At 44.9% G+C, this 17,691-nt stretch overlaps 1 protein-coding gene across 2 annotated transcripts in view; it reads left to right on the forward strand.

Moving 5' to 3' along the window:
- Window positions 1-16,834, forward strand: part of hs3st3l (heparan sulfate (glucosamine) 3-O-sulfotransferase 3-like) — a 23,053-nt gene extending 6,219 nt beyond the window's left edge. The window contains exons 2-4 of one of the 2 annotated variants that reach the window (XR_011516821.1): window positions 10,421-10,650; window positions 11,992-12,286; window positions 15,616-15,706. Coding sequence is in view for 1 of the 2 variants with exons in the window: in XM_015962015.3 (XP_015817501.1) it covers window positions 10,421-10,650; window positions 15,616-16,004 (619 nt within the window). In the remaining variant the exon portion in view is untranslated. Of the gene's footprint in view, window positions 1-10,420; window positions 10,651-11,991; window positions 12,287-15,615 lie in introns of both variants that reach the window. The other variant, XM_015962015.3, reaches the window with a different exon arrangement.
- Window positions 16,835-17,691: the final 857 nt, after the last annotated feature.

Below are 17,691 nucleotides of genomic sequence, written 5' to 3' on the forward strand. Positions count from 1 at the left end.
ATGAATGAAACTCTCAGGAAGTCCAACAAACAAACTTTCAGAGTCAAACTCATTATTAAAATGGTGTTTGAAAAATGCAGCCATTTTGGTAGACCGAGAAGGTACTAATGGGACAGTTACTGACAGCACCCCGCATCCAGACCGCCCTCGCATGCTCTCTGAGTCCCCCCATTGGAGAAACGAGCCATTAACAAGTGCACACACACACACCCGCTCAGTCGGAGGAGCAGACAGAAGGAGAAACGGCTGTGTCTGATTTCAGGTTCTGCTCTAGACTGGCTCTCTTCTTATCTCACCAACAGAACATTCACAGTGAAGTCAAAAACCTTCTCTTCAGACACTGCCTCTCTAACATGCGAGGTTCCACAAGGTTCAGTTCTAGGGCCTCTACTATTTGCATTCTAAATTCTTCCTCTAGCTGGCATCATTCAATCTTTCCCAGACATCTCCTACCACATCTACGCTGACGATATACAGCTCTATATGTCCGTCATGCCACACCAGTTGGACAGGCTGGCCACCCTTGAACTCTGCCTGACCCAGATCAGTAACTGGCTGTCCAGCAACTTTCTTGTTCTCAATACCAACAAGACAGAGACCCTGATCTCTGCACCCCCGGAACTTCAACCAAAAATCGAGCAAGAAATTGCCTCTTTTTGCCCATCAGCCAAGGCCAACATTAGAAACCTAGGAGTTATTTTTGATCCAGCTTTAAGTTTAGACTAACACGTCTAAACCATCTCCCGCTCTTGTTTCTTCCAACTGAGAAACATTTCAAAAGTCCGTAAACTGGTTTCTACTGCAGATCTGGAAAAAAAATCATCCATGCCTTTGTGTCATCACGCTTAGACTACTGTAACGCTCTTTTTACTGGTCTCAGCAAAACCTCCCTCTCACTCCTTCAAGCCATCCAAAATGCAGCAGCCAGACTCCTAACCAAATCCAGAGACGAGCTCACATCACCCCAGTTTTACAGTCCCTCCACTGGCTCCCGGTAGAATACAGAATACAGTTTAAAGTTTTAGTCCTGACCTATAGAGCTCTTAACAACCAGGCTCCAAGCTACCTATCTGACCTTTTATCCCCACACACCACCTCACGGAACCTTAGATCCACATCTGAAAACCTCCTGGCTGTTCCTCGAACCAGACTGAAAACCAAAGGGGACAGGGCCTTTCAGTCTATTGCCCCCAGACTTTGGAACAGTCTGCCTTCAAATCTCCGTCTCTCTAACACTGTAGAGGTCTTTAAAAATCATCTTAAAACTCACCTTTTCATCCAGGCGTTCCCTCCCTAAATGTTCTAAAAGATGGCTTTGTTCGGGTTCACACCTTCACTTTGTTTTTACTCGTGATTTTATTTACTATTTTATCACTGCTATTGTTTTTCTGATGTTTTTATTGGTTAGAGGTATTTCCCCTGGTCTTACTCATGTTGTACAGCGCTTTGTGATTCATATCTGTGAAAGGCGCTCTATAAATAAACTTTTACTTACTTACTTACTTACATACTTATATTTGAGCAACTATAGGTGACTCAAGTGATTCTGGGTCTGAGCTGGTGTTCAGGTGCGGTTCTCCCTACTGCACTGATGATGGTAACCATAAGGCCCAGACAGGTGGAGCTATCTGGCCCTCATTAGGGCCCTCCCCTGGGGTTGGGTAACCAAGAACACATGGGGGTGGGGAGGGGGGGGGGGGGGGGGGGGGGTTGTTCCAGGGCCCTTCCATGATAGATGTCTCCTGGAAGTGGACAGGGCACAGCCACAATGGACTGATCGCTTAATAAACCCCCCATACAGAGGGAATGGATGAGTGGTCCCCCAATAACACACTCATGCAAATGAACACACACACACACACACGCACCATAAAGAGACACTTACCCATAATTCCCACAATCCTTTGCTGCATATTTCCTGCTGCACTTGTGATGAACGATGTAATAGCTTCACAGACACACAGCATGCCACTGATGGGGCTCCAGAGGGTTCTGGCTCCGTCAGCCTCCACCTGCCACCCCTGGTCTCAGCTGAGCCCCGCTGACACATTATCATCATCAGGAGTGCCTCCTCACTTCATACATCCCATAATAATGCCGTCATGTAATCCCACATCCCCTAGTTGTACAAAGTCCACCCCCACAGGATCAATAGCCGATGGCCTTGGCTGGCCCAAAATAATTCACCAGTGACATTTCATAAAATATTGGAAGATGACAATAAGAAGGGTACCTTATGGCAAGCAAAGACTTATCATAAGCTGCAGGATAATCCCTCAGCTTATCATGTTGTATGTTTGATCTCATATTCAGAGGGAAATGAGCAGAATGAAGAAGAAGCTGCAGCAGAAGTTACATCAGCCAATTATCACACATGCTAATTTACAGGGATTTCCTTTGTAACACCTGGTGTCTTCCAGTTTGGCTCCATTCCCGACAGTGATGCAGTCTGTAAATGAAAACCAATACAGGCATGGACAACACAGTTGGTACTCTTCGGCCAATGAAAGAAAAAATCCTCAATGGTCGCATGAATAACTTGAATCTGACAAAAGCAATAATACATTAAAGAAGTGTAACCAAAGTCAGACTTGCTTTTGCAGCGTGCTTCAATGGAATAAAAACACTCCAGATAGAAATGATGGTACCCCTAACCTAATATTTTGTTACACAACCTTTTGAGGTAATCACTGCTATCAAACGGTTCCTGTAACTGTCAGTGAGACTTCTGCACGTCTCAGCAGGTATTTTGGCCCAGCCCTCACAAGCAAACTGCTCCAGTTATCTCAGGTTGGAAGGAAGCTTTTCCCAAATGCCATGTTTCAGCTCCTTCCAGCGATACTCAATAGGATTGAGGTCAGAGGTCGTAGAAGTCCACTTTAGAATAGTCCAATAATTTCCTCTTTGCCATTCTTGGGTGTGTTTAGCAGTGTGTTTTGGGTCATTGTCCTGTTGCAAGACCCATGACTTGTGACTGAGACCAAGCTTTCTGACAATGGCCAGCACGTTTCTCTCTAGAACCCCTCAGGAGTCTTGAGATTTCATTTTACCTTGCACAGATTCAAGACGCCCTGTGTCAGATGCAGCAAAGCAGCCCCACGTCATAACAGGGCCTCGTTTATGTTTCACAGTAGGGACAGTGATCTTTTCTTGATATGCTTCATGTTTCTGTCTGTGATCATAGAGCTGATGTTCCTTGGAAAAAAGTTCCATTTTTGTCTCACCTGTCCATGGGACATTCTCCCGGAAGCTTTGTGGCATGTCAACCTGTAATTTGGCTCATTCCAGTCTGGATTTTTCATGTTTTCAGCATTGGTGTCATCCTTGGTGTCCACTTTGGCTCAAACAATGACGGATGGTGCGATCTGTCACTGATGTTCCTTGAGCTTGTAGTTCACTTTGGCTGTCTTTAGAAGTTTTTTTGCTCTTATACCCGTGGCCCGCCCATTGAGTACCCCTGATCTAGCTGCTCGGAGATGGTCTTATTGCCTTTACCTTTAACATGCTTGTCCATAATCTTCTTTCTAACCTACCGAGATAACTTTTTCCTTTGCTTCCTCTGGTCCATGTTGAGTGTGGTACACACTGTGTCACCAAACAACACAGCGACTACCTGGAGCCCTGTATACAGGTCCACTGACTGCCTACAGCAGGGGTCGGCAACCTGTTCCCATCAAAGACCCATTATTACCCGTTTCCCACAGTAAAGAAAACACTGGGAGCCACAGCAGCCGCGGCGTTGTGGGCGGGGCCTACCCTCAGACAGCAGAGAGCTGCTCACAACAGGTGACGGCAGCCAGTACCGGTCGCTCGTGTACGTCAAAGCTGTCTTTCATAAGAAGATAATCAATAAAACAATTTATATAAAGTGGATCCAGAAGTTGTAGCCCGTCTCTGCCTACATTATTTAGATATTTTTCACCCCTGTTGGTGGTTTTACTGAGCAGGTGCCACTTTTGTCATACGTTTCTTTTTAAAACATGTTTAGACTGTTCAGAATACAAATCCAGGCTCTGTCTCGTTAGATTGGTGCGACTAAAGTTTGTACTGAATGAAACTTTACATTAAACCATGTTGAAGAGAAAAGGATCCAATTAAATCGTTTCCCCCTCATTTTACAGTTACGGAGTACAGCGCAGTGTGCGTGGCTCTGGTGTTAATCAAGTTTAATTATATCTCTTTGCAACAATTTTCACAAAAAAACAGAACAGTTAAAAGCAGGGCTTGTGTTGACAGGGAAAGTTCCCGTATTTGACCGTTTATTTTGACGGAGAAAGAATAGAAAGACTTACCCCCGACGCATGCAGACGAACTGACACTTTATTCTACGCACATCGCAGATGTAGCTAAATCACCCAAGAAAAGATTCCCATCTGAACATCTGAGCTGGACACTGCTCAGCGCAGCTCACTGTCAGCGCGTACATAAGGTACACAGCGAGCTGAAGATGTGGAGAGGGGCTTGGAGCACGTCGCAGAACCAGAGCTGAAAGAAGGATTCCTCCTACTGAAGCGAGACTTGTCACTTAGAAAATGTTCACTGATTATGAAACTTTGCCTGAATAGCGCTTGTTCCTGTCTCCAATGTGGCGACACATCCATGAGCCGTCTGAGGAGAATCCCAGAATCTCACATCCTCGTCAGCTCAGAAAGCGCCGGTATGATTACGCACAAGCGTGACCCGTCAACCCGGTCTCACAGTAAGACGGGTTGGACCTGTTCAGGTTTACGCAGACAATCTTTACATTTAAAATTAGCTTACAGATGTAAAATTAATGCAGTAAAATGTAAAGATTTTATTTAAATATCCATTCATTATTTTACAAGCACAGAGAGCTGCATGCGGCTCCAGAGCCGCGGGTTGCCGACCCCCGGCCTACAGGATTGTAGACACCTCTGTTGCTAATTAATGGACACATATTGAATTTACATGTCCCTTTGGTATGTGTGTGTGTGTGTGTGTGTGTGTGTGTGTGTGTGTGTGTGTGTGTGTGTGTGTGTGTGTGTGTGTGTGTGTGTGTGTGTGTGTGTGTGTGTGTCTGTCTGTCCATCCGCATGCTTTCATGCATGTGATTGAGTGTGTAACAGACTGAGTGGCTCCTCCTGCTCAGGATAGTTGAACTAAAGGGAGGATCTTCAGGCTAAGTGCTGGTGAATGCAGCCTGACACTCATCAGATCAAATGAAATTGTTGTGTGCGTGTGTGTACGCGCGTGCGTGTGTGTGTGTGTCAGATTCAAGGGGAAAGAATTTATCGATATGAGGTTTGTGTTTCAGGCGTGTTGGAAACTTGATCTGATACCGGAGGGCTGCTGGTGCATCATGTCTTCGCTTTTATTAGCTGTGTGTGTGTGTGTGTGTGTGTGTGTGTGTGTGTGTGTGTGTGTGTGTGTGTGTGTGTGTGTGTGTGTGTGTGTGTGTGTGTGTGTGAATCCTCTATGCTTACCCTTCATGTTGTTATTCAGGGTGCCAGTGTGCTGAAGCACCTGATCTCTGTTTTTTATGTCAGAATCACCTCAGCGTTGTCTGAAATCCAAAAACTCGGAGCAGACTGTGGCTAAAACTGTAAAAGGTTCAAATGTAAATGTGCCTTTATCATTTAAACAGGGATGCTCAATATTGGCTTTTTTACCGATGTGCCCATATTGTCTGACTCTTACTTTCCTATTTCCTTACAAACCGATACTGATACATGCTGTGCCCGCCTCTTATGAAAAACAGAAGAAACGTTTGAAGTTACTGACATCCCATTTCTCCTATGATGCTAAACTTTTAAAAGTTTTAGTGCAAAATGGCAGCTACAGTACTTTAATTAAAGGTAGTAACAGGAAAAGTAGTGTCCAACAGCATCCTCCCTAAGCTGTGATGTGTGTTTTAGTTAACCGTGTATTTGTTTTTCTGTTTATTGCAGCTATGGTGATAAAACATTTATAAAGATCTACAGATAAGAAAAGCAAGCCTTGAGTGAGAAACTTTGTTTTGGCTTTAGCCATTTGTTAGCCCTTTACCTTTAGCTACACGCCGTGAGAATCAGAGGGGTTTTATTTTATCCCTCGTGTTGTGATTCCTCTGACATGTGGCAATAAGACCCTTCTGATTCTGATTCTGTGAGGACAGCATACGTCCACTACTCAGGGCAAATGTCTACTTCACAAGATTTGCCAAATAGACTAAAATATCTCAAACACTTTACCTCAGATTTGTTATATTTTGACATTCTGACAGAGAGGAGCTGTAGCAGAAGAGTTTGATGTATAATGTGTGTATGGTATGTAAAAGTTGGGTCACTAAAAGTCTGAAAACCCATTCCAGTTTTTTTCTTCAGATAAATATGGCGCCTTCTGAGGGTTCTACAACCCCCCAAGGCACTTTACAACACAATCAGTCATTCACACGCTGGTGGGGATGAGCTATGGTGTAGTTACAGCTGCCCTGACAGGCGAGGCCTGCCGAGTACAGGCGCCACCGACCCCTCTGACCACCACCAGCAGACAAGGTGGGTTAAGTGTCATGCCCAAGGACACAACAGCAGCATTCTCTCGTGGGAGCTGGGATCGGACCCGCAACCTTCCAGTTACTGGACATCCTGCTGTACCTGCCGAGCTTCTGCTGTCCTATAATACATGTTATGAAAGGTTTGTTGGGTCAGGTAGCCAGGTGTGTGGTCGCAGGTGTCCTCAGGCCTCCAGCTGGTCCTGCGGGGACTCTGGAATCATTTACTTCAGAATGAATCCCATCTGCTAAGCTTTGGAGCACGAGGGGAGAGGCGTTCACTAAAAGACTCTGGCATTTGTGCAGCACAGCAGTAACCCACCAGTGATGGCACAGATGCTCCGTCACTGCTCGCACCCTCATAAGTGTGATGGATGTGAGTAATGGTGTGTGTGTGTGTTTTAGGGCTGAAACGAATCGTCGAATGGTTCGATTTATTAAATTCCTCGATTCGTATTTTACTCAGTGCGTTTACATGCAGCCAGTAACCCTTTTAAAACCCGAATATTCACAATAACCCCGTTCCGCAGGTCCTTGTAAACACCGCCAGAAACCCGGATATGCTCATAACCGGGTTTTTAAAAACCCGGTTACTACACCTGGGGTAACCCTTTTCTAACCCGAATGTTTGGTCGTGTAAACGCATGTCGGGATATCCCCATCAAAGAGTGTGTTCTGCGCATGCTCTGTTCACAAGGAATCTTGGTCTTTTGAGTAGCGAGACGTCTTGTACGCGCCAGAACACCGGAAGTAAACAACAAGTTGGGGGCAACATGGCGAGTCGCGGCACAGCACCACACTTTGAGTGACGAGGAAACTAAAGGGCAAACAAACGCGGTCGCTATCTCTTCCGAACTGGGAAACATGTTGTTGTTTTCATGGATACCGGAACAGGAAGAACCGGAAATGACGCATATTGCGTCTGGACGTAGTCCATACGTCCTGACGCTACCCCAACGTCCGCATTTAAATCGGGTTATGCAAGTTAGAGGTAACTCTTTCTATTTATGCTTGTAAACGGGTTATTCTGATCAACTCAGAAACCCGAATCCCGACCTTAACCCGATCATAACCTGGATATTGGCTGCATGTAAACGTACTCACTGATTCAAAGCTTCGTTAAATGTGCGCACCACAGGCTGAACACATTTTGTCGGCACATCATGTGGCGATCTAGATGCCGTGGAGGAAAATAGAGAAACCAACAAAGAGATAGGACAGTTCCCAGAATATGGCAAGCCGTTGTAGCATGTAAATCATAAACGCTTATATGTTTGAATACAATTTTCTGGATTATTTATGTATATAATAAAATGGATATGCCACCATAATTTAGTTACTACTAGAAATGTTAGTAACATTTCCAGCAGCTTACTCCTGAACACGTTAATGAAATAATTTAATTCTACTGTTCATATGTGAATTTATTTAGATATGATTAGACTAGAATGATATTAAACCGATTATTTCAATGACATATAAGTTACATTTAGTTCCAGAAAATATTTAGTACTGTCATGACTCCCAGGCTTACTCCTTCCTCTGCCTCTGCTGCCTCCTCTATCAAGCCCTCAGCCACTTAATTACCATCACCTGCACCTTGTCATTAGCTCATCTCACTCACCTGCTCCCCCTGCTATATATTCACCCGCCAGCCAGCAGTTCCCTGCCAGATTATTGAACGCTCTTTGCCAGTAGATCTTCCAGCCTTTCACCTTGTCTGATCAGAGCCTCCGGACCTCATTTTCATGCCTGACCCCTAGGACTCTGCCTGCCATCTCGACCCTCGCCTGTCTTTGACCCCTTCTCTAGCCTGCTCCATTAACCTGCTTTGCCTCGTTCTGGTTTTTGACCCACGCCTCCTCTCCGACTCTGTCTCCAGCCTCGCCCTCCTCGGGTAACGCCACGTCTAATAAAGACTTTTAAAGGAGCTTTACTGTGTTTGGTGTCATCACGGGTCCTCCAAGTTCTGGTTCTGACAAGTACATATAAATATCAGCTGGGAAGGAGGGAACTAGACAACACCGATGTAATACATATTACTGATCCTTTTACTTCATTTTCCCATTTTTAGCAGCAGACCACAATCTCGTCTCACTTGAAACGTCATCAAAAAGAATATTCGATTAATCTGTGGATGATTCGATTGATTATTGGAATACTAAAATATTCTATAGCTGCAGCCCTGGTGTGTGTGTGAAATAAAATTAGAATATCAATACAATGTTGACTTATTTCAGTGATTCAATTCAAAAAGATACACTTGCATATTAGATTCATTCATTACACACAGACTGATATATTTTAAAACGGATGATTATAACTGACAACTAATGAAAATACCAATTTCAGTATTTCAAAATATTAGAATATAGTGAAAAGGTTCAATATAGAAGACCCCTCGTGCCACACTCTAATCAGCTCATTAACTAAAAACACCTGCAGAGGCCTTTATGTGGTCTCTCAGTCTAGTTCTGTAGGCTACACAATCATGGGGAAGGCTACAGTTGTCCAAAGAATGAAAAGAGTCTGGAGGAAGAGAGGAGAGGAACAAAATCCACGTTGCTTGAGGTCCAGTGTAAAGTTTCTAGTCTGTGATGGTTTGGGGTGTCTTGTCATCTGCTGGAGTGGGTCCATTATGTTTTCTAAGGTCAAAGGTCACCGCAGCCATCTACCAGGACGTTTTAGAGCACTTCATGCTTCCTGCTGCTGACCAACTTTATGGAGATGCAGATTTCCTTTTTCAACAAGACTTGGCACCTGCACACGGTGCCAAAGCTACCAGTACCTGGTTTAAGGACCATGGTATGCCTGTTCTTGACTGGCCAGCAAACTGGCCTGACCTACGAAGAGGAAGATGCAATACACCAGACCCAACAGTTCAGAAGAGCTGAAGGCCACAGTCAGAGCAGCATGGGCTCTCATAACGCCTGAGCCGTGCCACAGATGGATGGACTCCACGCCACGCTGCATTGCTGCAGTAATCCAGGCCAAGTATTGAGCTCTGTACATGCTCATGCTTTTCAGTTGTCCAACATTTCTAAAATTCCTTTTTTGCATTGGTCTGAAATTCCTGAAATAAATCAACTTTATGTGATATTCTAATTTTGGTTTAAGTGGTTTTTTTTTTTGTTTTCACAAAAAGCAGAAAAATGTTGAAGCTGCTCTTTTAACCCTTCTTGGACCCTTAACTCAGAAAACAAACGGTCACAAACACATATACACCGTGTGAAAATAATATAACCTTTAAATGGATCTTTATGTTCACTTCTCAACAAGAATAAGTAACACTTTGAAAACATGACATCTCCATTGTTCCAGTATCCCATGGAGGTCCCTTTGAAGGACTAGCAGGACGTATCCTGTTCGTCTTTGATTCAGGAGCAGATCTAAGTTCTGCTGATGGGTCACGGACCTTTGATGGACCTGTCCAGCGCTACTAGTTATCGTTTTTCTCCTGGAGTCTTCTCCACGGTCTTGAGGCTGTGCTGAGAAACAGAGCATGACACATATCTGTGCTCCATCCTGGAATGCAACGTCTGCAGCCTCCTGCTACAACAGCCTTCCTGTGCGAGGTCTGCTCAGTGTTGCCCTTTTGGTGCAGTTATTAATCTCATAGTCACCAAAAGACTAGATGTGATTTAAACCCCTTCTGCTATGGATCTGTCCTGATCAACATCCTACAAGTTTACCTGACTTTAAGCTAGAGTCTGATGGAAGGGTCTTCCTGTCGATGTTTGAGATGCTAAACTGAGTCATGTTAGTTATGAGTATACAATTCAATTCAAAAATACTTTATTAATCCCAGAGGGAAATTGGTACCAGACCTGTTTTATAAAACCAACCACATCTGTATTTCTAATGATCTCTCATTTCAATTACAGAGCATGCGATTTGTTTTCATGCCAAGTTGTTTTGGTTTCCTTTCAGGAGTATGATGCCCAAAGCACTTGAAGGCCAGATAGTCATGGAGAAGACGCCTCGTTACTTTGTTACAGTGGACACACCCCAGAGAGTCCACTCCATGTCGCCCGATGTGAAGCTGATTGTGGTTGTTCGTGACCCCGTGACTCGAGCCATTTCTGACTACACACAGATCATCTCAAAGGCCCCCAACATTCCCTCGTTTGAGAGCCTGGCTTTCAAAAACCACACTACAGGTACGTTAGCAGTCACATGGCTAACCATTTGATAACACTCAGTAAATAAAAGGTATGAAATGAAGCAGCAGGGACCCATTAAATATCCAGTATTTCTCATCAGCTGAAGCTTAGTTATGGATCACTAACTTTTATTGGGGCCAGGTCCATCAGTGCAGCTGATCACATGGCATTCTAATAACTGCACAGGAACCAGAAAACACCAGTCATGCAGTTTGCAGTTGTAGCAGAAAATAAAAAGTAAATGGCCTGTTTGTGATATAATGCCTTCTAGAGTCCTGGAACCCCCTAAGGCGCTTTACAACACAGTCAGTCATTCACTCATTCACACACACTTTCACACGCTGGTGGGGATGAGTTACGATGTAGCAATAGAAGACGCTATATCAAATACAGGCCATTTACCATCTAGGCACTGCATAAGCAAAATCTCCCTATTGTGATGTCACTTTGAGGAATCATGTTATATCTTCTTATTCCTGACACCAAAACCCGACTATTTACGCCACATCTGAAAGGTTTATAGCACTATAGAGAGCCAATTCCATTTTTGGTTCTTTTTTAAACACATGAAAGTTTTTTTTTTACCTTGCTAATGTTTCGTTTGCCAACTGCAAACATCCTCAGAGCTGACGCTGATGGTGGCGTCACTTCCTACTCCGTTTATCCGCGGGCAGCAGAGGACGTTGTTGACCTCTGCTTCCCGCTCGCTCCTCTCTGATGATGCAGTCCCATGCACGATCCAATGTGTAGACCCCATCGTCTCTGTTCATGGTCCCACATCCACGTCTCCTTATCGCGATAGCTTCTTTAATCCATCTTTTGTATTTCTGTAGTTCAATGTTTATGATCCTTGTGTTGTCCCAGTCCATTATATGGTTTTCTCTTGTGCAGTGATCTGATACGGCTGACTTCTTTATTGTGCTTTCTGCTTCTTCTTTTGCTGCTCTTGTGTGTTTTCGACTTGTTTCTTTCTCACACTCCTTTCTATGTTCTATTGTTCGTGCGTTGAGTTGGCGTCCGGTTTCTCCTATGTATGTTTTATTGCAGAGTTTGCATGGGATTTCCTAAACGACTCCACATTCATGTCCAGCTGGTATCTTGTTTTTTGGGTGCACTAGTCTGTTTCTATCTGTTGTGTATGGTTTTGTTGGTGTGTTTATGTTGTGTTTTTTCATTGTTGCCGTTATTTTTTCTGTTATGCCTTTGATAAACGGTAGGGTTATCACTGGTTTTGGTTCTTGTCTTTCTGGGTTTCTGGTTCTTTGCTTTGGTTGTTCTTTTCTTTCTGTTGTTGTTTGTTGTTTTCCTTTGTTTATTGCCCATGTCGGGTATCCGCAGGTGTTACGATCCCTATTTCTAGCTGTCCCGTCCTGCGGAGGTCCAGCGGCCCCATATCTCTTCAGTCGTCTGTTTTTACCGCACGGAGAATCAGCACCCTGGAGAGCAGCGCTTCAGCCACGCCCGGCTGGTTCAGCACTGTGGAGAGCTGCACGCCGTGGATCCTCACCGGCCCAGCTGAAGCGGATCAGCGCTTAACGAACTGCCTTTAAAGACTCATGCTTGTCACCCGTTCGAGGAGGGTGTCAGATTCTGTCTGGTGCTCTCCATTCAGAGCGTCAGAGCACTTTTGTCCGTAAGAAACTTTATTAGTGGGTTAAATTCCCTTTGTGTAAAGCTTTATGAGCTACACTGAGCTTTAGAGCTCTTTACTGGCCCCAGCTGGTCTTTCCTGGTTTTAGGGGTTTTATAAGCACTTTAGCTGAAACCAGCTACCGTTTGCAGGCTTTGGCTTTTTGTTGAAGGTCTTCCATGAAAAGCTGGCACAGGGTGGCTGATAATGGGTTACCCATGGCAAAGCCTTCCAGTTGTTTGTATATTGTGTCATCATGTGTGAAGTAAGTGGAGTTATCTACCAGTCCTATCAGTTGTGCTATGTCATCTGCTGTGAGGCAAATGAAACGTTAGCAAGATAAAGAAAAACCTTTTCTGTGTTTTAAAAAGAAACAAAAGTGGAATTAGAAACTAGACACAGTAAGAACACACCAAAGATGACTACAGCGAGCCACATGGCAGCACTAAAGCATTAGATCCCAAGGACAACCCAGGAGCCCAAACACAACTGCTACCTGCATACTCACATTAAAAGTGATCATTTCAAAGCTTTATATACATAGATATAGCTCTTCAATCCATCTGTCCATCCATCCATTTTCAACCTCTTATCCAGAGTCAGGTCGTGGGGGCAGCAGCCTAGGCTGAGATTTCCAGACTTCTCCCCAGCTACTTGGGCCAGCTCTTCTGGGGGAATCCCAAGGCATTCCCTGGCCAGCCGAGAGACATAGTCCCTCCAACGTGTCCTGGGTCTTTCCTTGGGTCTGCCCAAAAAACCTCACTAGGGAGGCATTCAGGAGGCATCCTGACCAGACGCCCGAGTCACCTCAACTGGCTTCTCTCGACGTAGAGGAGCAGCGGGTCTACTCCGAGCCCCTCCCGGTTGACTGAGCTTCTCACCCTATCTCTTAACGGAGAGCTCAGCCACCCTGCCGAGAAAACTCATTTTGGCCATTAGTATCTGCAATCTCATTCTTTCAGTCACTACCCAAAGCTCGTGACCATAAGTGAGGGTAGGAACGTAGATGACTGGTACATTGAGAGCTTTGCCTTCTGTCTCAGCTCTCTCTTCACCATGAAAGATCGGTACAGTGCCCACATAACAGCAGACACAGCACCAATCCACCTATCGATCTCAAGCTCCTTTTTTTCCTCACTCGTGAACAAGACCCTGAGATACTTAAACTTCTCCATTTGAGGCAGGACCTCATCCCTGACCTGGAGAAGGCATTCTACCCTTTTCAGATTTAAGACCATGGTATTGGATTTAGAGGAGCTTATTCTCATCCCAGCCACTTCACACTCAGCTATGAACTGCTCCAGCGAAAGCTGGAGATCACTGTTCGATGAAGCCAACAGGACCACATCATCTGCAAAAAGCAGAGACCTAATCCTTAGGCCACCAAAACGGATCCCTTCATCACCTTGGCTGAGCCTAGAAATCCTGTCCATAAAAGTTATGAACAGAATCTGTGATAAATGGCAGCTTTGGCAAAATCCAACTCTCACTGGAAACAAGTTGTACTTACTGCTGGCAATGCAGACCAAGCTCTAACCCCCATCATACTGTGACCTAACAGCCCTTATCAAAGGGCCTGGTACCCCATACTCACAGGGTCCTTCAGGGGACGTGGTTGAACGCCTTCTCCAAATCCACAAAACACATGTAGATTGGTTGGGCAACTCCCACGCACCCTCCAGTGGAATTGAGGAAATCTTCGTAGTATTTTGTCCACTGATCCACAGCATCCTGAGTAAAGGTCAGCAGCACACTGCCACCACTGTAAACAGTGTTGGTAGCGCTCTGCTTTCCCCTCCTGAGATGCCGGATGGTTTACCAGAATCTCCTCGAAGCCATACAGAAGTCTTGCTCCATGGTCTCACAAAACTCTCTTTCTTCTGCTTGACAGCATCCCTAACCGCTGGTGTCCACCAACAGGCTCAGGGATTGCCACCACAATAGACACCGACAACCCTGCGGCCGCAGCTCCGGTCAGCCGCCTCAACATTAGAAGCACGGAACATGGCCCACTCTGACTCAACGTCCCCCGCTTCCCTCAGGACGTGTTTGAATTTCTGTCGGAGGTGGAAATTGAAGCTCCTTACAGGAGACTCATCCAAACGTTCCCAGCAGACCCTCACAATATGTTTGGGCCTGCCAGGTCTGACCGGCTTCCTCCCCACCATCGAAGCCAACTCACCACCAGGTCGTGGTCAGTTGATAGCTCCGCCCCTCTCTTTACCCAAGTTTTCAAGACATGTGGTGGCAGATCAGATGAAATGACAACAAAGTCAATCATCTAACTGTGGCTTAAGGTATCCTGGTGCCAAAAGCACATATGGATATCTTTATGATTGAACATGGTGTTTGTTATGGACAATCCATGACGTGCACAGAAGTGCAGTAACAAAACGCCGCTCCAATTCAGAATGGGGGGCTGTTGCTCCCAACCACATCTCTCCAGGTCTCACTGTCATTGCTCACACGAGCGTTAAAGTCTCCCAGCATAACCAGGGAGTCACTCGAAGGAACTCTCTCCAGCACCCCCTTCAAGGACTCCAAAAAGCGTGGGTAGTCTGAACTGTAGTTTGGTGCATAAGCACAAATTACAGACCAGTCCCCTCACACGAAGGTGGAGGGAGGCTGCCCTCTTGTTCACCGGGGTAAACCCCAATGTACAGGCACCAGGATGGTGGGCAACAAGTATTCCCACCCCTGCTCGGCACCTCTTAGTGGGAGCAACTCCAGAGTGGTAGAAAGTCCAACCGCTTTCAAGGAAACTGGTTCTAGAGCCAGAGCCATGCATTGAGGTGAGTCCAACTATATCAAGCCAGAACCTCTCAACCTCAACCACCAACTCCGGGTCTTTCCCCACCAGAGGTGACATTCCACATACCAAGAGCTTGTTTTTGAAGTCGAGAATCAGACTGCCAAAGTCCCTGCCTTCGGCTACCGCCCAACACACAATGCACTTGACCCCTTTTTTTCCCTCCCACGAGTGGTGAGCTCATGGTATAGCTCTTACAAAGCTTTGATTTTACTACTGGCTGTGTCATTGGGATTTTATAAATGTAAACTTTACAAACACACTCTTGATAACCTCACAACCTCAGCACAGACAAAATTGTGGGGACCCCTGTAATCTTGAGCGGAACACAGGTTGAGAACCACTAAAGGATGCAAAATGGGAGATTTTCTAAATATGTCCCCTTAAACCGAGACCTTGGTGTTGAGTGTTATTAAATGATAATCAGTGTGCTTAATGGTTGGATTGTCTCAGTGAAAACCCAAATGACAAATTAAATGAGGACCTTTGCTGATTTCTGTGTATTTGCTACCTTTGCCTCTAGGTCTGATTGACTCCCTGTGGAGTCCGCTGTGGATTGGCTTGTATGCCCAGCACATGGAACACTGGTTGGCATGCTTTCCACGGACTCAGATCCATCTTGTCAGTGGAGAGAGGCTCATCTTAGACCCGGCTGGAGAACTTGGTAAAGTCCAGGACTTTCTAGGACTTCAGAGGATAGTTACGGACAAGCACTTCTACTTCAACAAAACCAAAGGCTTCCCATGCCTGAAGAAGCCAGAGGGCAGCAGTAAGCCTCACTGCCTCGGGAAGACAAAAGGACGGGCACATGTCTCCATAAACCCAAAGGTGGTTCTAAGGCTTAGGCAGTTCTACAAGCCTCACAATCAGCGCTTCTATCAAATGGTTGGACAGGACTTTGGATGGAAGTAATCTTTAAGTGCAGAGCAAGAAGCTTGTTGATGCAAATCCATGTGAATCTTCCTTCTAACTGAGTGAGAATACACTCAGAGAGCCAATCATGCCTCTGACCAGCCAAGCAGCATCTCATGGGCATCAGACCCACGTCCGTCACAATTTATCCAAGCCATTGAGCCAATCGATCATCTCGATCAAATACGTGAAAAATAACATGTTCACTTGTACAATATGGTTCATTAAAATATTTTGTTGTAGACTTTGCAATGAGGGTGAGGTTGTAATGAGGGGTGACAACCGAGTAGCTTTTAGCAATTTAATCCTGACTCACAATCAAGGAACCCGGAAATTCCTGCGTCATCACATGCTTGAATTTGCTTATTTAAATTCACCTGTTTGATTTTCAGCCTGAGTCAGACCCAGTCAGAGCATTCACAAAAAGAACTGTCCTGCAAGTGTTGCATCCAGGAAGGGTGATGACACTTTCATGTGGTGAGGAAGAGAGTCTTTTTATGCGCTCAGATCTGCCTGAGTGGTTTGTATTCCTGAATAATGAATGTGCTTAAATGGATGTAGGAGGAGCTGGTGTAGATCACTTGGGTCCTTTGTATGCTGTGCTAAGGTTAGCATCCAGTGGTAAATCCAGACCCTGCTTTAAGGACAGGAATGGGAGCATATGAGGAGAACAAGATTAAAAACTAAAAATCAATACAGGGAAGTCTGACCAATCATTAACCTTGTCTGAAGCATTCATGGTTCTACTCAAATGTTTGGATCTTCCTATGTTTTCCGTTTGCATGTGTTTGCACTAGTTTAAAATAAAAATAAAATTATTTTTAAGCAAAGACCATTTTTCTAATGTTTTATGATCTCCTGATATGTAATGATCCATGAGAGAACATAGATCTACTAATGACAGAGACCTGACCTGAAGGTTTGAGAATGAGAAAAATACTACAGCAGTTTATAATACGTCAGTTTACAGACATTACACCAATAGGAATTGAATTCCCCCACCCACTCATCTTTTCTGCATTTGTTCAGAATGCTTCAGAATTAATCCAGCAGTACCAGAACCATCTCCTAAAGGTTGATCATGCTGTGTGAATGGGGCAGGTATGTGAAGGCCTCTGTAGGTCTGGTGTCAAGAAGGGCAGCAAAGAAGCCATTTTAGGAGTAAAGCATCCAGTGTGTGTGTGTGTGTGTGTGTGTGTGTGTGTGTGTGTGTGTGTGTGTGTGTGTGTGTGTGTGTGTGTGTGTGTGTGTGTGTCTGTGTCTCAAACAAAACCCCACAGAGAACTGATGATGAAGAATGCTCCATCAGTCAGGATGACTGACAGCAGCTCTGGGTGAACTACAGAAGCCTGGAAGGACCAACACTGTACATATTGACCTTTTTGCAAAAACTTTAACTATTAAGAAAAGTACTGGAATGAAGTAACAAACTGTGGAAACCAACACCGGGGTCGTTCTCATATATATATTTGCAAACAAATAGCCCATTTTTCTTCCATTAAAGGTGTGGAACTCTCCTTCAATCAACATTTGCAGAGGTCTCTAGCACGGATGAGTGCCTTGTAAGTCATACTCTGGGGAAACAAAGTTCTTTTGTGCCTTTTTCAGGAACTAGCAGCATGCTAGAGTTGAGCTGGAGGAGTTCTGCTGTGTGATGGAGTTGCTAATGGTAACATTAGCTTCTACT

Source organism: Nothobranchius furzeri, chromosome 16, assembly GCF_043380555.1.
Source record: "Nothobranchius furzeri strain GRZ-AD chromosome 16, NfurGRZ-RIMD1, whole genome shotgun sequence".
Taxonomy (NCBI): Eukaryota; Metazoa; Chordata; class Actinopteri; order Cyprinodontiformes; family Nothobranchiidae; genus Nothobranchius; species Nothobranchius furzeri.